At 39.9% G+C, this 27,250-nt stretch overlaps 1 protein-coding gene across 1 annotated transcript; it reads right to left on the minus strand.

Moving 5' to 3' along the window:
- Positions 1 to 9,748: 9,748 nt before the first annotated feature.
- Positions 9,749 to 13,832, minus strand: LOC113407266 (zinc finger protein 281-like). Its single transcript, XM_026655581.1, has one exon. The coding sequence runs from the start codon at positions 13,648 to 13,650 to the stop codon at positions 11,029 to 11,031; it is 2,622 nt and encodes an 873-aa protein (XP_026511366.1). The 5' UTR covers positions 13,651 to 13,832; the 3' UTR covers positions 9,749 to 11,028.
- Positions 13,833 to 27,250: the final 13,418 nt, after the last annotated feature.

Raw genomic sequence — 27,250 nt, forward strand, 5'->3', positions numbered from 1 at the left:
AATTACTCAGAATATTTAACACTAGCTGCTGTTCTTCATCTTTCTTAGTTTCATGGCTTTGTAACATCATGAGCTTGTTCTGAATTTAAATTTAACCTCCACTTACTGCTGGGGTTTCTTTGTTTGTTTGTTTGGGGGGGCTTTTATTGGTAGTAGGTACCTTTTTTCTGATGTGGCATAATTAAAAAAAAAAATCAGCTCAAGTGTGTGATCCATCTACCCACAGCCTGAGGGCTTATGGGAATAGCATGCACCATGAACAAGGTAATGCCCTGCTCTCCTAAATGGATAGGAGTGGGATCACTTGCAGGATGACCTAGTTTTGTACAAGCCTGGGCAAGAAGATGGCAGGGCTGGTCCATTACGGGGGGCAGGACCAACCAAAGAACCCCTTGAACTGAAAACACAAACTGCCTGAGAGCCAGGGGAGGAATCTGAGCACAGGGATGATGTGCTCACGACTCATCCCACTGAGAAGGCAAATGAACTATAATTGCACACAAACTGATGCCTCTGCATGGCATTCACCTTCAGGCTACAACAAATGGGCTGGTCTACACTGGGGGGGGGTCGATCTAAGATACGCAACTTCAGCTACACTATTCGCATAGCTGAAGTCGAAGTATCTTAGTTCGACTTACCTGGCCGTCCTCACGGCGGCAAGTCAACCGCCGCGGCTCCCCTGTCGACTCCGCTTACTCCTCCTGCCGAGGTGGAGTACGGGCATCGATTCGGGGATTGATTTATCGTGTCTAGACGAGACGCAATAAATCGATCCCCGATAGATCGATTACTACCCGCCGATCCGGCAGGTAGTGTAGACGTGGCCAAAGAAAGTTACAATAAATCCACTCTGGAGGCAACACCCAGGTGGATCACTGTGGTCAGATCCTCATCCAGGAGAAAGGGGCAACTGCAGCTGGAAGTAAGTTTTTTGTTGGTTTGTTTGTTTTTTAAACCACTGATGCTGCCTGATCATCTTCTATGCCAGTTCTTTCATGAACCACCATCCTTCTTAACAACTATAGACACTGGTTACATGAAATAAGGAATATTACAACAATATCAAGCAGAGAAGATCAAAATAAAGTGCTTTAATAAGATAGATACCGCTGGTTCGTTACATCCTCTATTTGGTCCACTTGCTATTTATTTCCTCTCCCCAGCTGTAGACCAAATCTTTATTCATTGTAAACAATCCCCACTGCACTAATTTCCACAACTCACCTTGCAATTCTATGCATTTCCTCTCCACAAGAAAGACACACTTTAAATAAATAAAGCTGCAGCAAACTAAGTCTTAACTAGCAGGAAGAGCCACTATTTAAGACTGACAGATCCTTCTCCATTATGAAAGAGAGTGAAAAGACTGCAGTTTGAAAACCACAGCGCAAAGTGGATGAGGCAACAAGGTGTCACCTGGCAGGGGGGCCGCCATGGCATTTCATCAGGTTATTGGTTTAGACTGGCAGAGACTCTGTGCCTTCTACTGTGAGATCTGAGTTTTATGAAGTCACAGTCTTTGTTCACCTTAAAAACTTTTGCCCCTTACTGTATCTTGTCCTCAGCAACAGGTAGTATGAAACTAACTTTAAAGATAGAAGCCTCTTTTCCATTGCAAGGAAGTGCATACCACCAAGCTATTGTTCTACACAACAGTAAATTGGAAATGTTTGATTAAGATCTGTGATATCAATTGCTGGAGCCCAGATTTTCAGACATGACTAGTAATTCCAGGGGCCTCACTTTTTGGGTATGCAACTTGAGATACTTAAAAGGTTGCTCAGCACCCCTGAAAAATCAGTACCCTTAAAAGGTATCTCAGGTTGGGCACCCAAAATATCACTGGCCACTTTTGAAAAATCTGGATTTAGTGTGTGCATCTGTCTTTGACTGCCAGAAACTGGGTCTGGACAGATCACTTGATAATTACCTTGTTCTGTTCATCCTCTCTGAAGCATCAGCACTGGCCACTGCTGGAAGACAGAATAATGGTCTACATCAGAGGTGGGCAAACTATGGCCCATGGGCCACATCCGGTTCGCGGGATCCTCCTCTAGTCTAATGTTCCAGCCACATTGGGTTCTACAGGAACAAAGGACTGGAAAAATCTGGCATGCCATGAAAAGGCAGCAAATCACCAGAGAGCATTCCATAGGTGGAAAGAGCTTGAGATGAGACTAAGGTTAAAGGCCACTATAGATGATCAGCGTCAAGAAAAGATTGCATCAGAGTCTCTTTACTGGCAAAATGTTCTGAAAAGGCTCATTGCCATTGTGAGAATGCTTGCTACCCAAAACTTAGCACTGCATGGCACTTCAGATCAGCTGTATGTGCCAAACAATGGAAACTTCCTTATAATTGTGGAGCTGATGGCTGAGTTTGATGCTGTACTCCAGGAGCATCTAAGAATAACCACCACCCAAGAAATGTACACACACCACTACCTTGGAAAAACAATTTAAAATGAGATCATACAGTTATTGGCAACAAAAGTCAAACAGAAGATTGTGGCAGATCTGATTCTGGACTGCACACCTGACATCAGCCATACGGAATAACTAACTTTAATGGTGCGTTTTGTAACAACAACAGAACCTAGTGAAAATGTCCCTGCAATGGTGACTGTCAGAGAGCATTTCCTAGAATTTATTGACATTGATGACACTACAGGAGCTGGTATGACAAATGTGCTTCTTAAAAAGCTGGAAGATACGGGAATTGCGATAGCTGACATGAGAGGTCAGGGCTACGATAATGGTGCCAACAGGAGAGGAAAGAACAGAGGAATGCAGACACGGATCCGAGAGTTAAACCCTCGAGCTTTTTTTGTCCCATGCAGTTCTCATTCATTGAACTTTGTGGTCAGTGATGCAGCATCAGCTTCTAGTGAGGCTGCTGAATTTTTTAATGTAATTCAGAGCATCTATGTATTTTTCTCTGCATCAACTCATCGATGGCAAATTTTGAAGCAACATCTGGGAACATCCTCTCTGACACTGAAACCACTGAGAGGTGCCCCAGCCACAGCAGGTCCAGGTCAGGGCTGAGTTGGTGCTGGGTTTGGGCTGGTGGAGGGGCCCCCCGGCCATGACAGGTCCGGGCCAGGGCTGGGTTCAGGCTGGGGGCAGGGCGCCCCGGCCGCAGCAGGTGCGGGGCTGAGTTGGGGCCGAGGCACCCCTCTCCCGGCCGGGCGGGTTCCCTGAGCGCCTGCATAGCGCTCGATAGGCTGCTGTGTGGCCACACAGCTTACAGGGTACTTAGCTCCAGACCCAGATCCAACTGAAACAAAATGTAACATAGGTGGGCAGAAAAGTGCATGTGGCAGGGAGAAATTTTGAGAATGCTAACCTAGACAGACTATCCTTTGGCCTTAGAGGAGACTTCAAAATGAGGATCCTTTTGCCAATTGCTGGTGATGGTCTACACAGAAATTAAAGATCTCAGGGAACTTTTCAAAAGCACCAAAGATAACCCTAAATGCTAATACAGCTCTCTGTAAAACATGCTTTAATGTCAAAGGCTGTGTGTGAACTTAACGGCTGCTGAAATTGCCTTAACAGTAACTATACTACCCCTACTTAGCTCATTAGTTCACAAAGTGTTTTGAGATAGCTAGGACTAAGTGAGGGGCTACAAAAAACTTAATTGTAAAGACAAAAGTTCTATGGATCACACAAAGAAAGATATTCCAAAGTTATATTTCCCCAATTCTATCCTTATTCCTGTCCGTTTGATTACATACTGGATAGCTGATCAAATTTAAAACCTAATTACTATATAAGTAGGCAGCCCTCTAACATACCTTTAGAAAAACATTTACTATGGAAGACAGACTAAGGACTGTGTACATTAAACAAACTTGTAGTAAATGTAATAAAAAAATAAATTCCCAATCTACAGACACCAAAAATTAGATATCTAAGCATTATATTACATAGAGAGAGTTACATTGAAAGAACATAATATTGCAAAGTACTCGGACGTTAGAAAATGCCAGAATTAAATTGCCTGTAGAACCTTCATTCAGCTGCCTTGTGCATATGCATTATGACAGTCTCTAGTTATGCAATCACATGCTATTTTTTCCATAGGACCCCTGTCCGTTAATGCACAGGATGTACAATGCTCAGGGAATTAATCCAGGTTGTCTGTAGGACCCCTACCTCATTTGTTGCAGAAGTTGGAAAGGGTGTAGGAAGAGAAAGGATGATTTTGCGGTTTAGGCAGCTGAATGTCACATTGGGGAATTGGATTCTATCCCAGGCTTTGCCACCTTGAAGAAGAACTCTGTGGAGCTCGAAAACTTGTCTCTTTCACCAACAGAAGTTGGTCCAATAAAAGATATTACCTCACCCACCCTGTCCATAATCACCCAGGAACTTTGTTTGTAGTGTTGTTGTAGCCATGTTGGTCCCAGGATATTAGAGAGACAAGTCACATGAACTAAACTTTTCACAGGCAGCCATATTCCTCATGTTTCCTCATTTTCTGGGTACCCAACTTCTAGGATCTGATAAGTGTTGAGAAGTTGGACCTACAACTCAGTAAGAGCTGTGCTGTGAACATATGAAGTACTATATAATACTATATTGTCTAAAAAAAATCAGGCCATAAGTATATCAAAATGGACCTCAAAATTAGTCTACACCTTTGAGTCTCCCTGTGCCTCAGTTCCCCACCTGTAAAATGGGACTACTACTACTCTACCTCACAAGGGTGCTGTAAAGATACATTAATGATTGTGAAGTACACAGATGCTACAGTGATGAACACCACAGAAAAGCCCGCGATGAAATTAAGAACTCTGTATTCAGAGCAGGATTTGAATGGTGTGCAATAAATAAGGCATGAAACCATACACTGAACAATGAGGATAAAACAAAATACTGAGTAGTTGCTCATTCAGCATCATCTATTCTGTGCACTGAAAGACAGGGTCCCTGACTGAAAAACACAAATTCCATCACATCATACCATGCTGACTATCCCACGATTCTTCAGCAGGAACAACAGCACAGACTTCTGTCACCTGAGCTAAGAACGGATAGCAGTAGTACGTTACTATGCTCTATGTGGGCCAGCCATTAGAGAAAGATGAAGCATACACGTTGCCAGAGGGTTTCACAGCTTATTTCCTGACAGCTGAAGAATGTTGAGACTCAGGAATGCTGGGTTCTACTCCAGGTTCCGAGGAGAGCATACGCTAGTGGATTCAGACTTCTGCTTCTGTCATGTCTCCCTGACCCCCGAAGTGTGGCTCCTTCTGCCCCTGGACCTCCAGCCTCTCCTTGTCCCAGACTGCCCGCAATTGGCTCCTCAGCCCAGCCTCCCCTCCTCTATCACCCCTTCCCCCAGACCTCAGGGCCCAGCTCCCCATTCCTCTGCATTTGAGTCAGGCTGTCTCCTCCTCCTCCTCATTGCCTGTGTTAGCAGCAGGAACACCGAGTAGAGAAGAACATGTCTCCCTGCTCTCACAGTTCTTGTGATGTGTCACAGCATCTCCTTGCTGCCAAAGAACAAATTGCAGTGGAAAATCAGTCCCTCTTCAGCCCCTCCAAGTCTCATGCTAGATCATATCCAGCACAGATGGAATCATCTTGAGAATTTAGCTGCAAAACTCTCAAGTCTCTACTGAACATGTGCAAACTGAGATTTTTCAGAGGCTCATAACTAGGCCAAATTCAGGCAGATTTTCACAAGGATGACAAAAGGCACATCCCTGACATCAGAACAATCACCCTGACAAATGTCAAGCCCCAGCTATAAAGCATGGAGGTACTACAGGTTTTCAATGAAATGGTTGTAAGATTATTTTTTTTTAAATGTGGGTAAAGACACCATTTTCCCCTATTTTTTGTTCTAGGAAATAGTTGAACTGGTTTTGCTTAAATTTTCCAGAAAATTTCAGCCTGAGTCAGACACCCAGCAGGAAAATTTCAGCCTGAATGGTTAAAGTTTGGTGAATTTATAAGCAATTGAAAAAAAATGTCTTATAATGAAAAGTATCTGGCTAACTGCATGCCTATAATAAAAAGTAGAGAATGCAGGAAGTAAAGGCTACAATACCTTTTACACTATTAAAAGTATGCTTTCTAGTCACAAAACACATTTCCACAATCATCAACTGTAACATTACAATTAGAAGACTCATTTCTAGTGGGAAGCAAAGTGCAACCAAACAATGATTGTTTTCATGCAAATGTTGTTAGTCATAAAAAGAGAGATAAGACTAGAGAAAATACGACAAGCTGAATTCTTTCAAAATCTTTTCAAGGTTTTCATGAGGCATCAGCTTTTTATCATCTCATGGGAGCAAAAGCAAATTGGTAAGTTGCCATATTTCCCTTTTATAATACCAAGGGATAGTCTATAACAAAAATATTAAAAGACTTTTTGACATGCTAGAGTGCCCCATTATAGCGTTATCAGATAGATTTTTAAAAACCAACGCATTATTACAACAGTAAACATGTAAACGTATACTAAGTTGATCCAAGCAGTAACTGAATTTCTATTTTACATTATCAAATATCCTGAGACTAGAATTATTATAAGGGAACCCTCCCTCCAGCCTAATTAAGAGGTACTATGTTTGTAGCAGGGGTTCTTTGTTTAAGTGCCAGAAAAGACAAAATCCTCAAGGTAGCACAAAATTGTGCCTTTTGTGCCAACTTGTCTGCTCTTGATTTAAATTGTGTGTGATGGGATACTTAACATTAAGCACTTCATCACTTCACCTAGAATTAGATGATGATTTTACTTACCAGGGGCTGAGAACTATAGGCAGCTAATACAATGAATTTGCTCTAGCACAGTGGGGGAAATCTTTTGGAAAGTACAAGCTTGCTTCAGGATTCCATAAAAGCCTGAAATGCTTATATTTTCATTTTCTTAAGACCCCTCCCCCCCCTCAATTTGCTGCTCCTGCTTTAATTTACATTCAAATATTACCATTTTCAGCTGTGTTAATTTCCAGTTTTCAAACAGCTCTGGAGTACACACAGAGTTTTTGCTGGTTTACACTCACCCACCCATAATCTGGAGGAAGGAGAACCACATTGCTTTGTCTGTCTCAGCATCAGTTCTGAGATGTGAGCTACATATAGTGGTAAGTATAAATGCTTCAGTTTACGTATGTACCATTTCTTATTATCATGTATATTACTTCTTAATGGCCACTTCCTTGTAAATAATACCCCCTCAGAACCTTCAACTTAGTCTCTACATTTGGGGTTGGGAAACAGGATTTAACTCCCTTACATCCCTTTTTAAAATATACTTCCAGACACTAAAAGTTATGACACGAGAAAGTTAATTTAACCTTGCGAACTATGTTCCTTTCCCTCTCTATATCCCCAAATCACCCATAGGATTGTTAGTTTGCTATATTTATACTACTGCTTCACACACATTAAGGAAAATCTGTATTTGCAGTATGTAGTTCTTTCCAGCAGCTAGCAGAAAGACCAGCTTCCTATATTTACCAAGTGCTCAACATTAAGCACCCAAAACAAATAGATGTGGCACACTGAGTACTGTCCTGGATACAAATGATTTGAACTCAGTGGTTAGCTGGAAAAAATATCTGTTTGTGTTCTACTTAGAAACACATTTTCAATTGATTGCACAATTACCAGAGTGTGAAGTGTAACAGTTTGCATCTCCCAATCTTCCACAAGGGTTCCTGTCAATCCCCCTGGATACTACCTATATTACTTGCTTAAGTACTTAGTGTTAATGTAATTGTTTGGTTTTTGCCCATAGTTACCATTCTGTTTCATTCTGGAATACAGATATCTTCTTCCTTGAGTTTCAGGTAACTTCATGGCAAATGGAACTATATTCTGTGCTTAAATCTACTCAACTTCCCTACTTCCCTTTTCAAACTGTTTTGGGGACTTTTAGCACTATTGCATTTATTTTCTACAAGCAAGTTTACGAAACAGAAGATAAACCTATTAAGGAAGCACAGAACATATACTTAGGGCTGGTCTACACTAGGAACTTACATTGGCATAGCTATGTCTCTCCGGAGTGTGAAAAATCCACACCCCAGAGAGAGGTAGCTATGCCAACCTAACCCCGAGTGTAGACAGCATTAGGTCGATGGAAAAAAAGCTACCACCTCCCTGAGAGACGGATTACCTTCGCTGACAGGAGAACCCCTCCCATCAGCATTGGGAGTGTCTATACTGAGGCGCTACAGCGGCGCAGCTGTGCCGCTGAGGGAGTTTAAGTGTAGACATACCCTTATGCTACCTACTTCTTGTTTGAATAATGGTATTGATACAACCTTACTTTTGGTAGGTCGTTCTTTAAAGGCAAAAAAAAAAAAAAAAAGCAATGGGTTCAAAGCAAAAACCAGTTAACAGAAAATGTTTTGTTTAAAATCTTAGAACAAAATTATCTCTGCATAATATCTACAGAAACTCTAGCTCTCAACTTTTAACAAATTACAAAACATTCAAATTATAGTATGTGCACTACTACTGTACAAAGCCATACGCAACACAGAGGATCATGTTGGTCAACTAGTTTAAGCAAAATCTAACTAATCTCAATGGAAAGCTAAATATTAATGGTATGATGTGGCTCAAATTTTTTTTTTAACAGCGTATTCAAATAATTTCCAAACCAAAAAAGAATCTAAAAGCATTAAAGTATTTAAGTCTGCATGCTTAAAATACCAAGAGTATTTTTATTTATCATCTAAAAAAACAAAAATTTACAATAAAAATACCTTAAAACATGCCATCAAGCTATAATGTTGCTTCTGCGATGCTATTTAAAACATTTTACGGAATTTTCTTAATAAAAATGTCTCAGAAGTGTGACTGGATAATATAAGTGATATCTTCGTTCTTTATGATTTTGTGAATAATAGGTTTTTATTATTAAGCTAAAGCAAACAATCAGAATACATATGCAATCTCCAGTACACACAATATAAAGAAAGTAAATCATAACCTCTGCAAAACAAGAGATGATAAAAAGCACGAGGCCTACAAAAATTATGGTCTACTACATCCCTTGATGACAGATTGGGCTCCGTGTCTGGCGATCAGAGGAAGCTTACCTCACTCAATCGAAATAAGGATGAAATACATAATCAAGTTTAGAGAAAAAGTTAATGAGATTAGATTAATTCTGTGGAAGCAGGCCTACTAATAGTAAAAAGGTGATAGTTCACTTAGAGAAACAGGGTTTAGGTTTGTTTTTTTGGGGGAGGGTGGAGGATAATGGGAGATAAATTACCCAATTTTTTGTAACAATTTGTTTAATAATTCCATAGTTTTCAAAACACCACTTTCATATCAGAAGTGTTTTACACTTGCACAATGTTAATTACTTTATTATACATGGAAGCCTGTAATAGGCTGATTACACAAGAAGACTGCAAACAACCACTGGTACTTTTCTGACACCAGAAAAGTACGTAAGACTGAAACATCACCAAGAGTACATAAAAAACCATCAGCATAAACATCACCAAAAATTACATAAAAAAACTAAGCAGAAAAAAACATTTTCAAAAAAGTGGTTTAGAGCAGTGCCGCTGCCTTTCAGCAGCTTCAAATGGCCACTAGCAATTCTGGGTTTCCGTGGCTCCACAGGCATTAATCAGGATTCACATATAATAAATAATGTACCACAAAATATACATAAAGTATGGCAATAATTCCATTAAGGGGTTATGGTGACATTAACAAACCACTCAAGCTCCACCCTTGTGATGTTTGTCATCACCAGAAACCTTTGATGGAATTGCAGCCTTAGGCCCCAAGCCTGCAGTGAGATATGTTGTGGACCAGGGCACCTATATGGAGACCCACTGAAGTTACTGGGATCTGTTGGACACAGATGTCCATGTTAGCAAATCCCAAGGCAGCATCAGGGCCTTACTATGTACAATTGGGAGTATATTATTTCTTATTGTACATGGAAACCTTAATAGAATTATAAAATACATGGGTGTTTACATTTTTATTTTTCTGTACTTGATGTCATAAGACGACACCAGTAAGTACATAATAAATTATGCACTTTCCGGAATGTAAATCTTTTCAAATTCCAACTGTTAAGATGGGAAGTAACCAGGGAAGGACCACAAACCATGTAGGATTGAACCAGGGAGGACAACAAAATATGCAGAAAGGGGACCTAGCATACTAACAGGAAGGGATGGAGGAGAAGGGAAAAACACTGATTTGTTTTAAACCATGTATAATAAATAATGTATCCCAAAAGGGTATATAAGTTATGACTGTAGCTTCAAGTTGGAGTTCTAATGACATGAACGAGCCACTTAAGTTTTGTTCTCAGGGCTTATGTCACTAGAATCTCTTTATGGAATTACAGCCTTGTACAGGAGTTCAGGGGACATTACTGTTTATATTAAAGCTACCATTCTAGGCATTTACCATGGATCCAAGAATATTTGCCCCACCAATCTGGAATGAGTCACCTGGAAGAAGAGGAGTACATTAAAAGCTACAGCAAGATGTAGGTAGCGAAATTCTCAGAATTTTGGATCATCCTAGATATAAAAGACAGCAGTCTGAAAATGTTTTAGATCCCTTCCTTAAATGTTGAAATATATTTGCCACTATCTGAATTGGAAGTTCCAGTACACAAATGGTGCATAGAATTTCCATGCTTCGTTACACTTTCCTGAGAGTAAAGCAATTAGAATAAACCTTAATCCTAGGAACAAAGTTAATTTTTTGCATTTTAAACTTTTGGGCTATTCCCTGACACTCTATATATGTAAATTTGATTGCTAAACATTGTCATTTGAACAAAAAACTATTTTAATCTATTGATTTTTTATTAAAACCCATAATAAACAGACCTTAAAAAAAAAAAAATCACACTAACAAAATAAACTAAATATGAAAAGTTGCATTGAAAGGGCATGTTACATTATTCTTAACAGGACCATGTAGAAACATTCCAATGGCAGTGTTATGAAAATAAAACAAAATTCCATTAAAAAGACCCCACAGCCTGGTCACACTTGGGACCTTACCTGTAACTTTGGCTGGTAGGGGTCTTTACTCTTGTACTACATGGCTCATTTACATCAGACATCATATTTGTATACCCTGAGAAATCTGACATTGAAGTCCTTATTCTATGGTCCACTTCTCCATTAGAGTTAGTGATAAAAGTCATTGGCACCCTGCTGCCCAACTTAAATTGAGAACCAAACGCTTGTGCAAAGTTCTCAATCTGGTATGTTGCTCTAGGCTCTACATCCTTCTGGGGATCTATCTGGCTAGCTAACTCCTGAGGTGGAATCTGAAAGCTTGTTGAAGATTCTAAATGTTTCTGTTCCTTCTGGCTACTCAATTTCTGAGATGTAGACTGGTAGTTTGATGAAGTCTCTAAATTTTTCTGTGAATCTATCAGATCATCCAGCTCTTGAGAAGGAGTCAACTGTTGATGTGTAGCCTCCAAAGCAGATAAATAAAAACCTGGTTGAGATCCAAGCAACATCCCAAAAGGAGGCTTTGGCAATGCAGTTGGCAACACTGAGGTAACAGACTGGCTGAAGCCACACTCAAGAGGAGATGTAGTGTATATCTGTTTGTCTTGAAACAAACTGTGGTTATGGAGAGTTGAAGACAAACTAACAAATTGGAAACTGGGCCCAAAAGCAAAACCAGTGCTATTGGTCGTTCTTTCAAAAGCCTGTTGGAGGTATTTAGAGTATTCTTGCAACATGCTTGCCTTATCATTTGAAGCTGTTTGAGAGTTTGGGCTCAAATTTTCTTCTTGAACCATCTCTGAATGTTCTCCCGAGGTGTGCAAGTCTACACGTTGTTCAGTTATACTGAAAGGATCTTCCTTCTGGCCTTCTGATTTGTGAGAGTACTGGTCCAAGAGACTCTGCAAGACTTCATCAGGAATTCCAGACTTGTCATGGCAAGACTTCATTTCAGTATTTAGAGATGTTGAATCAATAAGAGATAATGGGGCTTCATTATCCATAACACTGACACCTGCAGACTGGATGACAGACTGTTGGGAGGCCATATGTCCAACATTTATAGAAAAGGCACTGTTACTGCTGGCAGTTTGCAAATATCTTCTTTTCTTTGAAAACTGCATGGCATCATCATAATTGCTACTTATTTGACCTGGTTTTCCACCTGCATTTTGGAGAAGGCCAATAGCTTCTACACCAGTATTGGTTACTATACCAAGAGAGCCACTTTGTTTCCCAGGCAATGGTTTTTGCCCAATAATATCTGGTAACGGTGACACAAAATTAAGGTAACTTTTGTCTGCATTTTTTCTGTTTCCTTTTTTGAAGACCAACTTTGGCACCTTTTTTTGTAATTCTTCCATGCCAGCACCAACTAAGCCACCACTGGAAGACACAACAGGAATTTCTACTGCATAATTCTGCATGGTCATATTACTTGGAACTTGTGATTCAGTTACTTTATTACTAGACTTATGTCCTTTGTTTTCAATGGATATACTTTTTGTTTTACTTTTTCTCCTTGAAGAACTTGTATTTCCCTGAGACAATACAGCCAGGCTCCCCATGTTGTGATTTGATGATCCAGGTTCCATTCCTGCACCTGCTTTACCTATGGCTTCACCGCATGTTCGTCTGTGCTTCAACAGTCTATCAGTCCTTGAAAAATACTGCTGACAAGTGTCACATTTGTATGGCTTTTCTCCACTATGTGTTCTCTTGTGTCTCTCCATATGGTACTTCTGGATGAATTTCATGCTGCACTGGTCACATCCAAATGGCTTCTCCCTACTGTGGATCTTCTCGTGTCTCTGGAGCAAGTACTTCTGGATGAAACCCATACTGCACTGGCTGCACTGGAAAGGCCTTTCCCCAGTGTGAATGAGCACATGTCTGCGCAAGTGATAGGAGCTCCTGAAGGCAGCGCTGCAGTGTTCACAGACATGAGGTTTCTGACTTGAGGACAAGATGGCAGCTTCTGTGTCTCCCACCAGCGGGGGTTTGGATGAGGTGCTCTGCTTGCGCTTGGCTTTGATTCCCTGAGATTCTGGCTTTGGCCTCTTCGCCTTCTTGCCGTGGGCGTCGTGCTTTGGCTCATCGGAGCCCCCAGGGGTGCCCTCGCTCCTGCCGCTCAGTAACAGGTCCCGGTGGGGATGGTGGTGCAGGTGGTGGAGAAGGCTGAGGTCCTGAATCACACTCTGGCTGGCTCCTTCCCCACTGCCACTGCCCAGGGCTGGGTGCCTCTCCTCCCCAGCCCCTCCGAATAACCCCCCATAGTGCTGCTGCTGTTCCTCCTCGCTGGGTTTCTCCTGCTTGATGCTCACCAGCGAGTGGAGGAAGCCCCAGGGGCTCCTTTGCGAGGAAGAGGAAGGGAAAGCCCCAGCCGGCTCCTTCTTGAAAGTCACGTCCTGAGGGGGGGGCGGCGCGGGAGTCTCGGCCGCCGCAGAGGAGGAAGAGGCGGCGGCGGAGGGGGGCGGCGGCAAGACGCACTGCGAGGGGTGCTGGGCCGCCGGCGGGGGCGCGGCCGCCCGAGTGAAGCTGGTGACCGGCGGGAGGCGGTGGTTGAACATGACCATGCTGGGGGGGAAGGTGGGCTCCATGGCCGCCGCCCTCTTGCTGCCGCCGCCGCCGCCGAGGAAGCCGCTGCCGAGTTTCATCCCCCAGGAAGCCGGGCCGGGGAGGAGGCGCGGCCCAGAGGGGCTGCGGGACCCGCCGCTCGCCCGCAGCCAGACGCCTCTCGCTCAGAGTGCCGCTCAGCGCCCGTTCACCGAACCGGCCCCGCCCGGGCGCATCGTCACCGCCCCACCCGCGCCGTCGGGCAGCACCCGGCCCTGGCTGCACTTACGGCTCCTGCCGCCGCCTCCAGTCAAAAATAACGCCGCGTCCGCTCCACAATGGAATTAGCAGCCCCCGAGCGCGGCACTGCACATGCGCGGCGCGCGGCATGCTGGGAACGACCCAGTCAGGAGGGCCGCGCTGGGCGGGCAGCGCTCGGCAAGCAGCGCGCAGGCGTAACAGAACCCCCCCCCCCCCCTTTTCAGCCATCAGCCATCTCTGCCCTGCAGCCACTCACGCCGCCGCCTGGGCTGCGCCCGGGGCCAGAGCCCGGAGGGGAGGGGAGTGCTGTGCACCTTATTCCTGGAGGGGGCCCAGGTGCAGCTGCCCTCCCTGTGCTCCCGGCGTGACACAGGGGGGCAGGGATTGCTCTGCAGCCAGGCTGTGTAACGGACTGTGCGCGCACCATAGCCACAGCGCCTCAGGCACTAGTCCTAGCCCCAGCACTCAGGCTGTGTGTCGCAATCTCTGAGCGCAGTTTGGTTAAGAGAGCCGGATAGAAAAGCCCCGTGAAGACACAGGCGAGCATGTGTGACGTTAGCTCGGTGGGTTGTGGCCTAAGTGCCCTGTTAACGAGCCCAGGGTACAACACCGCCTAACGGTGGTTCAGACCGTTAGGGTAACGCACTTGGGGCTGGTTGTTACAGGTCTCCCTCTTTAGCCTGCAGTGTAACGGCTTTTCAAGCATGAAAAGATAAATGAACTAATATAAAGCGAAGGGGAAAAAAAACAACATACCTTTTCCCCCCCCCCCCCCCGCACTGGGCCTAACACGTAAAAGCATGTGTGCATCTTCACTCCTGCAGGATTAGGAGATTATAGATATATAAATAAATCTATAGATTGTTTGTGGTGCCAGACTCAAAAATAATTACTTTGACACACATGCATTTATTAAGCCCCTTCTACACACAAAGAAATTAATATTTTATGTATTTATATGGAGCCAGATTCTGATACCCTTATTGAGTTAGAATCTTATTGCACTGGCTTCATTGACATTAATAGAACCCATTCCTGAAACATTACTTAAGAGTAAGGATATCCAAATTTGGCCTGTTGATTGTATATATGTATACATTCATAACATATGCATATTTGCTTGTGAGCACTTCATCTGAAATTTGTGAGAAGTGCAAATTGGAAAGCACTTCCAGATTGCTATTTCTTTTCGGAAGAAAGGATGAACTGAGTAAAAGACACCTCAGTTAAAGAAAACTGCAAGCAAATTAATTGTACATTTAGAGAATTGATAGTTAATGTACCTGAAGACTGCTACATAATTACTCTCATATCAGTACAGCCCAATTGAAACACAGTTTGGCACACAGTTGTAACAAATATGCACATACCTGATTAATGGTGCTGTTTGCCATTTTAGTTGCATATATGAAAATCCCTTCACTATTATTAGGCTTAGCAGAATTTGATTTTGACTTTGTTTTTTTGTTTTTGTAATTTTGAAAGCTATAAATATAGATATTTTAAGCATTTTTTCAATTTTTGTCTATTTAAATTTTCACAGTTGCAGAAAATTAAGGGGTTGGGGGAGTTTGACCATTAATGACAGTAAACTCAGGTATAAAAAGTTAAAGCCTTATAACTATTAACACACAAATTGTCAACATCACATCAGTATCTACAAAGTAAATATCAATAAACTAAACTCTAATAAGTTGTCAAGCAGCATTTCTCTTTGCCTATCTGTAAATTTCTATTATTATTGATGGAGATTTTTTTTTTGTCAGTTTGTGTGTATTTGGTGAAATCAAGGTTGACTGACTTTTACTGGTAAAAATCTAATCCTTCCAACTGTAATTATAATGGACTGATGCAACTCCAGAGACACATTCACAATCAGACCACTTTAATTAAAAAAATAACCTCTCCATGAAAGATTGCAGCTGACATTTTCTTCATTTTCACTAGTGTTGTTAAACTAGATATGCAGCCTTGACTACTAATAACTTTTGAATAAAATTCTGTTTAATTTCCAACAGTTGATTCCCAAAGCTTTTTCTTTATTTCTATGGGTTTTGAATATGGCATCCCAAATATAATATGCACCCAGGTGTATTAGTAACTTCTTACTGGAATGATTAAAACTTTTTTTTTTTATCATGAATGGAACTGTAAGGGCACAAGCTATGATAACAAAATTATGATTTGTTTACATTCCATTTGCTATATCTATCACCTATAAAGACCATCAAGTAATTTCCATAGGCCCGTTTGCAGCTATTAGAAAGCCTTGCAGTATATTTTAAAAGTCTTCCAAAATATGTAAAAGATGTAAATATTAAACCTAGGATATAAGAAGTTTCTATACAGAATTCTAAAGTCAGTTATTAAGTAAGACTAGTTCTTGCTACATTTCATGTAACTATAAATGCAGTTCCATTTAAACTGCATGCAAACTAAAACTTAGTTATATATAAAAACCAACTTGAATTGTGAAAGTTTAAGACTGTCAAGTGTAGCTAAGTGTTAAAAGAAAGACTAGGAATTCAAAAACTTAAAGCAGCAGTAAAATATTAGTCAATGCCTATGAGAAATGAGTCTGTCCCTTTATTCAGGGTGTCTATGTTTAATGGTAAGATGGGATGCATATAAGCTAGTCCAAGCATGAAGGGCAGTAGGACACTCATATGGAAAGCCAACTTTGTCCCTCAGTTATCAAGATAAGAAACCTGTCATTTCTCTCATTCACTCTGTCAGCCTTGAGATACTCCAAGCAGACTTACCTCTGTGTTGTACACCCCATATATCAGGAAGATGAAGAGACCCTGTAAAATAAAATGGAGGGAAAAAGCTGTTAACTCTAATCATTTCAGCAGTAGAAATACCTGAAATAAACTTTCCTGGGAACAGACAAAAGAAGACACACTTCATCAAGGTCAATTTATTTTTCTATTTTTCAACATTATAAGCTGTACCTTGAGCATTTATTTGATAACGTGGGAGTACATTGCTTACAATATTTGTGCTATTCAACTGTTTGGCAATAAAATATTCAGGACCAAAGAATCTAAAATGTTAATTAGAAAAAATTATGTCACACCTGAATGGTCTCTTGAACATGAAATAAAAAAACATCAAAAATGCTATTAAAACAAACTAAGAAAAGAGCAAATATTTATATTTCTAAACATCTTTTAAAATGCAATCAGTAAAAACTTTATTATAGTTTATTACCATGTTCCATAATAAAAATATATATATGCATGCATACACTTGTTTGTGTTTGATATATAGATACATACACACCTAAAAACACAAATATTCAACTTTTAAAATGAAACTAAAATAGCAATAAAATGAGAGATGTACCATTATAGGAAAAGTATAGAGAAAGGTAACAAAAATTAAATGAAATAGCTAAATTGTTCAATATTTCATTAATCAGAGATCTCTTGTCTCAACAGTAGGGAGTAGTGAACTCTCAAGGCAGACTTAGACAATACAAAATATTACAGAACAGTAGATACTAATCATGATTTATCAAAGCCAATATATTTTATGAGCTTCTTCAAATCTGACTAGCATCAGACAATAAACAAGCAAAGAGACATTCTGGACTTCTGTGGGGCTCTGTGTGGTCTTTTCACAGGGATCTATTTGCAAGATCAGGGGCTGAGTTAATATACTGTTAATTCTTCCAAAGACTAACCACAGGCAAAATCCTTAAAAATATGAGCAAAATACATCAATTAGGAACACAGTAAATCAGAAAAATGTTTTAAAGTTGTAGAAGTACTTTCTTAGGGAAACTTTTCAGTAACTTGAGTTCAACATCTCTGGTATAATTACCCTGAAGAAATAAAAAGGGAGTCTCATATTTGCACAACAGAATTTTGAATTCATATGTGGGCCTACCCTACGTTATAATAAGAACTTTGTTTTGTTTTTTCCATTGGCATATACAAGCTGCCTGTAACACTATTACACATGAGGTTTTCTGAAGCAGAATAGAAGATAAGGTAACAAAAGAAGTTACCGGTTTTAAGTTCTATATAAAAATTATTTAAACACAGCTAGAATATTTCTGAAGTTGTTACATCATCAGAATTACTGTATCAAGAGATATTGAACTATAAGGGAGATTATGCACATTTAGTATTTTCCCAGGTTACACAGCATGGAAGTTAAACTCTTGAGGGGGAGAATAAGATTGCTTAACTAATTTATAATAAAATAAATAATTAAAGAAATATTAAACTCCAGTACACCTTTCTGGAGTGTTTCTTATCATGATGAAAGCAGTTTATTTAATGATACATATAGACTGATACAAAGGACAGACACCTAGTTCTGTACACTCAGTATTGAACATTCTGCACTTTTATATTGTGCTTCTTGTTTGCAAAATAAGCGCCAGATTCTGCAAACACAGCAATTCGTGTAAGTGAAGTTACTTACAAGCATAAGTGTTTGCAAAATTGGGTCCTAATTTTGCTTTCAAATGAGGGTGAGCATAAACTTCTTTATGTGGAACATATAGTGTAAAACACAAGGATTAATAAATTTTAGTATACCACTGGCTTCTCTCAGAGAAGAATTTGAAATCCATGTTGCTTAGACTAAAGGAGTAGATTAGCCTGAATTTACATATTTCATTAACTGAAATAAAATTCAAAGATGAATGAAATATAGATACAAAAATTAAATAATTATGGTTGTATGATAGGTCGTAACAAAAAATAATAATAATGTATGAAATTTAAATTGAATGTTCAAACTTGACTAACCAATAATTAAATGAAGTTAATGTGATACACAGTAATCGAACCAGTATCACAATTGTTATTACAAAGCTGAAATACTATAACTTTTTTCTAATATTCTGCACAGAGAATTATTGTATAAACATGGATCCTTTATACAGACCTGAAGGTCAATCAAGCTCATGCCAATTAGTACTGAAGACTGTCATTGACAATTAACATTAAGACAATAGTTCAGGGGGCGGCAACCTTTCAGAAGTGGTGTGCCGAGTCTTCAATTATTCACTCTGATTTAAGGTTTCGCGTGCCAGTAATACATTTTAACATTTTTAGAAGGTCTCTTTCTATAAGTCTATAATATATAACTAAACTATTGTTGTGTGTAAAGTAAATAAGGTTTTTAAAATGCTTAAGAAGCTTCATTTAAAATTAAATTAAAATGCAGAACCCCCCAGAGCGGTGGCCAGGACCCGGGCAGTGTGAGTGCCGCTGAAAATCAGCTCGCGTGCTGCCTTTGGCACAAGTGCCATAGGTTGCCTACCCCTGCAATAGTTATACATTTAAATTATTTGATTACTATTTAATGGCCACATATGGACCGAACATATGCAGCTGCACAGGACTAAGAGGAGGAGTAAGATACACATCTGTATGGCCTCCTCACATCTCTGTTGCAGGTGTAAAAGCAGGAGCTGAACTCTTGGTACTTCTCTTTCTACATAGGTAGACAGCGAGTGAGTGGGGAGGGGCAGGAAAGATGATTTGACACAGGGGAAGCAGTAAGCTGTTATTGGTAAGAACAAATAGATTACTACTCTATGGGAGCAGGGAAGGAATTGTGCCTCTCTTAGTACAGATACTCTGATCTAAAAAATCCCTTCACTAATAGGCATAGAAGACACTTATTTTATTATTTGTATTACAATAGCACCTAATGACCCCAAGTGAGGCTGGGAGCCCATTGTGCTAAGTATGGTACAAATAAAGAATAAGAGTTCCTGCCTTGAAAAGTTTACAATCTAAATGGACAAGACAGACAAAGGGTAGGGGAAAGGATAGAACATACAAGCAGAGTTGAGTCTCATTTTCCAAGAGTTCAACAGAAACATTTGACACCTCTTCGCTGTTGTTTTACCTAGAAGTTCCTACCAGTCCTTCAGATCAGCTAGGGTCTACTACTCTGCTTTTTGGACTTTGAAAAAAACACAACCATTGTTGCTCTAGTATTTACTCAGAAAACCTCTTTAACTGGGGCTCTCTCTTGGGTGTAAATCAATTGTTCATCTTTAAACCTCAACTGTTCTCATCAAAATTGTCCTTCCTACATTTGATAAGATAGTCCATGGACAGTTTTAACCTTTAACTATTCCTCAAAATCTGTTCTACCTTGGTTAGTAATAGTTGACTGTTGTATTAAAAGTCCATTTGGATTTAGGGCAAGAAAGTCCTGAGGCCCAGTTCTTTTATCAGAACATTCACCCCATGATTTATCATTTGTTCCTTCAATCTGCTGCTATTTGAAATTTGCTAAAAGCTTTTTTTATTGACAATATATTTGTAAGATTTGAAAGACGTAAAATATGCAATGTGTCAACATCTGTTAAACATTGCAGAACATCAAAAAATGAATATAAAGTATGTTTATGTCAACATTGTTTTAAATATTCCCTGTATCAGGACTTTTCTTTTTGGATCATATCATCCTTCAGAGTGTATGGCATTATTTAACCCTGTTTACCTTTAATAGTTACATTTTTGAGGCTCTTGCACTTTCATTTGCTTAACAAAAAAATAAAAAATGAACAACTAACAATTCCCAAATACTAAAAACACAGCCTGAGATACTTCAGTGGATCAATTAAATATATTAGAAAATAAATTTTAAATCTAAGTTTATCACTTTGATGCAATGTAAAGGAATTAAAATACCTGAATTGTAGTTTTACTATGTAAATTCCTGACATGACCACAAATATTTTAACACATGCATCTTGTATTAACTTATTAAAACCTTTCTTTACAGAAATAAGTCTCTGTGTTGTAAAATACATTCTGTAATATACATACAGTGAGGAAACAAAGAGAACACTTCACCTGCAGACACACTGAATTAATTATGCTTATTTATTCCATGTGTAAGAAATGGGTGCATGTTTTGTGGCAATAGGCATGTATGGATTGCAAAAATTACATGGTGAGACTGAGCAATCTCCCTAAAATCATAGATGAATTACATCAACCCTTGTCCTTGACAAGGATATAGAAAATTTTTACCATTCCAGGGCCAGGCTTCATAGTCACCAACTTGTGCATGGCCTTGCATCATCAGGGAAAGAACTAAGTACCCTCAACTCCAAAAGTACAGGCTTTTATCACTCAAATTAAAGAAGTACTTCCATTAGCTTGTCCAAAGTATTTGTTTTGACAGAACCATGTTGCCATTTAAAATTACATTAAAAAGCTTCAAAGTTAGCACCTCACACATACATAGGAACGGTTCACATCTCTTAGCTATTGTTCAAATCTGTCTGCATTCTGTGAAAATGCAGGGAGATAGCATGGCTTTGGTTCATATTCAGAAGGTTTTCTTCATAACTATAAATACTAGAAACTTTTTAAAATGATTAAAGATTTAATATCGAGGTAAAATGGCATTCTGGCTCATTCTCCCACTGCAAGAACAAGGCCACTTTTCCCCCCAAACTCTGTCCTATGCATATTGCTGAGGGGACAAATCTACCTGGTACTCGAGAAGATCTAAAACAGAACAAATAACTTTAAATAGCATTGCCTACATCAGAGGACAACTTCAGTCCATGACTATTCACTAAAGGTTGATTGAACCCATCCAAAGGAAAAGAGGTAGCAACTGTTGAAGAGACATGAGTTATAACCAAGGGAGTGATCTACTACTATACCTCACAAAGTTAAACAAAAACAATTATCTAGACAGCTGTAGCAAACATCTTCCTCAGGAACAAGTGCTGCTAAGAGGCCTCATGGAAATTCCAGTAGAAATAAATGAGATATTTATAAATGAGGGGTAAGCACCTTTGCCAGGCTATTAACATAAATACCACATACAGCCAAATTCTGCTATCCTTGCTCATGTTTAGTAGTACCTTACAGCACAATTAATGCCATTAATTTCAATGAGACAATTCATGGAGTAAGGTACTGCTTAATGTGAGTAAGGGAGACAAACTTTGGTTCATGGGAAATGGAAGGTTTACAATTATTACCTAGAGATACAGATGTAACATTGTAAACAAACAGGGATGCAATCAAAATGTGATCCAAGTGTTTCTGTCAGGTACAATTCTACATTTTCAGGTATTCATTTACCTTGGATCTACAGATAAGTTTATTTTCTGCAAAAGGTTCTGACAATATATCAAGGTGCAGCAGCCATTTCAAAATGTCTGTGTGTACATTTACCATGATCTTTAGTGTAGTTTTATGTATCATATTGCCCTTCCTTTTGTTGCCTAATAATTTAGGGCTTGATCCAGGGCCAAGTCAAGTCAATGGGAGTTTTTCCATTGATTTGAATGTTTTTTGGATTAGGTCCTTAATCTCTAACGGTTGGATTAAACTAATTTAATATAACTTTCATTCTAATATAACAAAAATGTTACAAAGACTAATTAAAGGGTTAGAGTACTGATAAAATAGTAAATTGGATCTAGTGCAAATTGTATAGCTACATTGTCTGAAATATAATTTAGTGATTTTGGTCAGAATTCAGACCATTTAAAACATCTCTTGAAGATTGAGAAATATGAATTTACTTTCTAACAAATCAGATAGTGTTATCCATCTTATGTTTCATTAGTGAGGTATAGATATAACTTATGAAAGCTTTCCATCTAAATTCTACCCAGTCATTGAATTCATGCTAGATGTTTCCTGTAGAGCTAATGTCATGTGATTCAACAGTTCTGCCACATTCTTTCCCTCATTTTTCACAAATCAGACCAACTCTCTTTGGATTAGAAGCAGTCAGCACTGGATTTAGGGGCAGGCGACCCAGAAGACTGTCTGGGCTAGCAGGCGGGGGGTGTGGGCCCCAGGCTCAGGGTGCTGTTTTTGTTGTTAGCAACAAAAGGGAAAATAGAATGTGTGCAGTAAAATGTTTCCGATATTCCATATGTGGATGCATTTTTCACTAACCTCCTAGAATGTTCTGGTCCGTTATAGAATCTCATGGAACCTTCCAGACTTTCTGGGAATTACATTTGCCTTGAACTTCCTAGAATGTTGTCAGCCATGCCCTTGCAGGTAAGGGGCAGGGCATTGCCAGTCAGTCAGTGAGATACAAGAATGAAGTGAAGTGAGAGCCCAGCTAGGATATTGTGAACCTTTGTTTTACTGTTTCAGAGTAGCAGCCGTGTTAGTCTGTATCCGCAAAAAGAACAGGAGTACTTGTGGCACCTTAGAGACTAACAAATTTATTAGAAAGCTTGTGCTCTAATAAATTTGTTAGTCTCTAAGGTGCCACAAGTACTCCTGTTCTTTTTGTTTTACTGTGTAATTGTGAAAGTGTACTTGTGTTTTAAGACTTGAAGGGTGTAAGTGGCAACTAATAACGGACATATTTAATGAGACACCAGAGATATCTATCGAATGCCTATTTATGCAACAATATAAAAGAGATAGTTACTTCTTTTCCCAGGCTTAACACGTAATATTTGATGACTTCCTAAGACTGCAAAACATACACTTTTGCTCTTCCTATTACTGTTTGTTTTCTCCCTTAGAAAACAAAAGATGCCCCCGAAATACCCTTCAGGACCTCAGTATAGGAAGTCAAAAGCTCAATTGCAATCTAGGTTGAAGGAAGAGGCAAATTTGATGGGAAAATATCTGAAACAGAAAAACATAGACTGGGCTTTAGGCAGTTGCAATTGTCCCAGTGCAAAAGAAATTGAGGAGTGAAGTGTAAATGATGGATATCCTACTGAGGAATTAGCAGACTTACCTGAACATAAGGAATGGAAACTTGAGGAAAGTGATGGAGAATTGTCCAGTTTTCCTGGCAGCGTAAAGGATAGTGATGATGAAGAATGTGGCTCACATGAAAAGGAGAGTAACAACAAAGAAAAATCTGGTTTACATGAAAAGGAGAGAAATGATAAAGAAGAATCAGCCTTACATGATGACAAACAGCAGTGAAAAAAATTACATATCACAAATCGATACATCGAATCCTGCTTTATGGTGGGCAGTCCTAAACTCTGCTGATATTGATAGTATAATTTTGAACAGCCTTGGGAAAATCGGGGATATGACTTTCCAGTAAATAAGCAGAAGTGACACTTTTCAAAGTCACGCTGCAAAAGAGTGCTCAAGAATGGTGAGAAACTGACTCGGTGTTGGTTAGTTTCCTTGAAATTAAGTGACAAAGTGTTCTGTTTTTGTTGCAAAATATTTAACAAGGATGCCAAATCGTTGCTTGCGCTTTCTGGGTACAGTTACTGGCATAACTTAGCTGATGCTCTGAAGCAACATGAAAAGTCACCCAGCCATTTTATGGCCTACTCCAAATGGATGGAGGTTGAGTCCAGGCTCAAGATGAATAAATGCATAGATGCAGAAAACCAGCACATTATTAATGTAGAAACCCAGCATTGGAAGAATGTGCTCAAGCGTCTGATCTCAATTACCCTCTTCCTTGCAAACAATTTGGCTTCCCAGGGCTCGTCGGATAAGTCGTTCACTCAACATAACTGTGCTTTCCTTGGTTTGGTAGAGCTCCTTGGGAAACAGACAATATCATGTGTTAGCACCTACATCGAGTAGTTCGTAAAGAAGCTTTGGACCGTTACTGCAGCAAAACAATTCAAAACAAATTGATAGACTTTATGGCAAGGAAGGTGCTTGATAACATATTGATGCGGCTTGGCAAAGTGAAGTACTACAGCGTAATAATGGACTGCACTCCCAACATTAGTCACAGTGAAAAGATGTCATTTACAGTAAGATTTGTTGACAACGAAGATGGCTGTATCCAAGTAAAGGAACACTTTATCTGTTTCCGGTCTGTGGATAACTCTACTGGAAAAGGCCTAACAGAACTCTTTATGAAGTTTTGAATGAGAATAAAATAAAGCTTCAGGACTGCCAAGGCTACAACAATGGCATAAACGTTGAAACAGTGGCATCTAGGCAAGGATCCTTGCACTGAATCCAAGAGCTTTTTTCGTGCCTTTTGGCTGCCATTCTCTCAACCTCGTTGTGTCAGATGCAGCATCATCTTCTTTAGATTCAGTATCTCTTCGGAGTATGGGAAAGGATGTAAGTCCTGTTTTTAGCATCAACTATCAGATGGAAGATCCTCACGAACAGTGTTACAAATCTAACCATGAAGCCGCTAAGTGACACTCACTGGGAGATCTGCATTGACACCAAAAGGCCAGTGAGGTACCAAGTGACTGAGGTTTACGACACTCTGATGGAACTGGCGCAATCAAGTAAAGCTGAGGCCAGAATCCTACACAAGTCGCAAAGCCTGGCAAACCAGATCACTGACTTCAAATTTCTGGTCTCAGTTATGGTTTGGCACAATATCCTGTTCCAAGTAAACATTGTAATCAAGGCATTACACACTCAGTTGATGGACATTGCAACCACTACTACCTGATGAGAAGCTGCCTTGATTTCATTGTGGCCTCCAGAGACAAAGGATTTCACAATGCCATCACTGCTGCCAAAGAAATGCTGGAAAACTTAGGAGTTGAGCCTGTCTTCAAGGAAACTCATATGCATCAGTAGAAGAGAGAGTTTGGTTTCAAGGGCAGAGATGAGGTGATGGGAAGCTCAGAAGAAAAATTCAAGAGGGAGTTTTTTTGCTTGCTCGTTGACACTGTACTCGAGTGTCCATCGAAGAAAGGTTTGGACAAATGAAGCACCATGAAAAAAAAACTGGGGTTTTTTTTGTATGACTTTAGTAAGCTGCCAGCAGACAGGAAAACACTCTTGAATAATTGTATGGACCTTCACCAGACACTGACTCATGGGGAATGTTTGGACATCAATGATAAAGACCTCTGCATCGAATTGGACAACATCCATCACATTTTGCAACATGGGAAGGACTCTCCACTCCAAGTGCTCCAGTTCATTCATGATGCAGAGCTGCAGGACATTTTTCCTAATGTTTGGCAGGCCTACATTGGTATACTATTTTCATCAAATCCCCCAAAACTTTTCAGTAATTTTCTTCTATTACATTATTGGGCCAGTTCTCCAACACTTACTGACACGAGCAATCTCACTGAAGAGAGAGCCAAAGACTGGCCAATGGCATTTTCAAGCAATAAAATAACAAATGTCAGTCTCTCATTGGCCATCATCGACTGAAGGTGTGTTTTAAGGAGCCTGAGCTTTGAAAAGCTGCACTCACCACTTGCGACTGTGACCGGCAGTGTGAACAGAATTCTCCTTACAAAACTGGGCCCTATTTTTCATAACTACTGTAAAGTCAGAGTTACAATCCCCAATATTACACTTCTGTAGAGACTTGGCATTTATATTTTGTAAAGGACAACAATTCCAGTAGCACATGAAAGAACTGTGATGATCCCAAAGCTTTCTCTAAGGGTAAAATGTACACTACAAAGTTCTTAAACAGATATTTGATGTGTTCACTTTAGTCTTAAAATGAGATTCTAATCTGAAAATGCTTTTCTGGGGTTCCATGTTTATGTTCTCGAAGTCTCTTCCATACAAATGTATTCAGTTTACAAATAAAGTTCTTATAAGTGCCAGCACAGCAGAAAGTTGTGGGGTTGGAAGAGACCTAAAACTCCCCAGATCCACCATGGTTTTTATGTAAAATCTGTCAGCTAAGTTTCAGGCATATGCTAAAGAATCATCTCACTAACTCTCCTGAAAATCCTTATGTTGGTCCCATGCATGAAAGTGGACAGGAATCTGCTGCATTTGGATGCTGGAGAAAGGTACCAAAATTATCTGGAGATTAAAAAAAGTACAAGTTGGAGACCTCATTACTCTTTTTATATTTAAATAACAGACAAGTCAGGTAGCATGTCATGCTCAGTGCAGAATGAGAGAGAGAAAGCTGGAGTTCAGTGGTTTTCACATTCTGCCTATTTCTCTGCTGGGATCCTCTCTCTATTTTTCTTCTCCCCGTTGGCCTCTTATCACCACAACTAAATATCCTGATCCCTGGACAACAGTCATGGAACATTGTTTCCAAAAGTCTATCCCATCCCCTGGTACAAGGACACCACCGAAAATAGTCTGCTCACTGTTAGCAAGAGGCAAAAATAATCTCTCCATGGGTGCCTTATAGCGGGGGCAACATTAAGAGACCTCATATACTAAGGAGTACAAGGGAGAGCTCAGAAGATGGAAGGAGAAAGGAGGAGACAAAGGGAAAGAAGATGGTCAGACAACAAGAGGGGAAGAAAGGTGATGGTGGTGAAGTAGGGGACTACATCAGGGTGCTCAGATGGGCGCAGTATAAAAGGGATAGATCACAGCTGGGTTAAGATGTCAGAAATGTTATCAGTCTTAGACCTAGACAACAAGATGAATGTTAAAAGGCTGATCATGAAAAGAAAATGATTCTACACTGTCCAAGAGGAAGTATTAGCTATCAATAGGAAATTTGAACAAGTAAGGTATCAGTTGACTTCATGTGGTCAGGGCCGGCTCTAGGATTTATGCCGCC

Source organism: Terrapene carolina, unplaced genomic scaffold (assembly GCF_002925995.2).
Source record: "Terrapene carolina triunguis isolate 2854851 unplaced genomic scaffold, T_m_triunguis-2.0 Scaffold210, whole genome shotgun sequence".
Lineage (NCBI taxonomy): Eukaryota > Metazoa > Chordata > Testudines > Emydidae > Terrapene > Terrapene triunguis.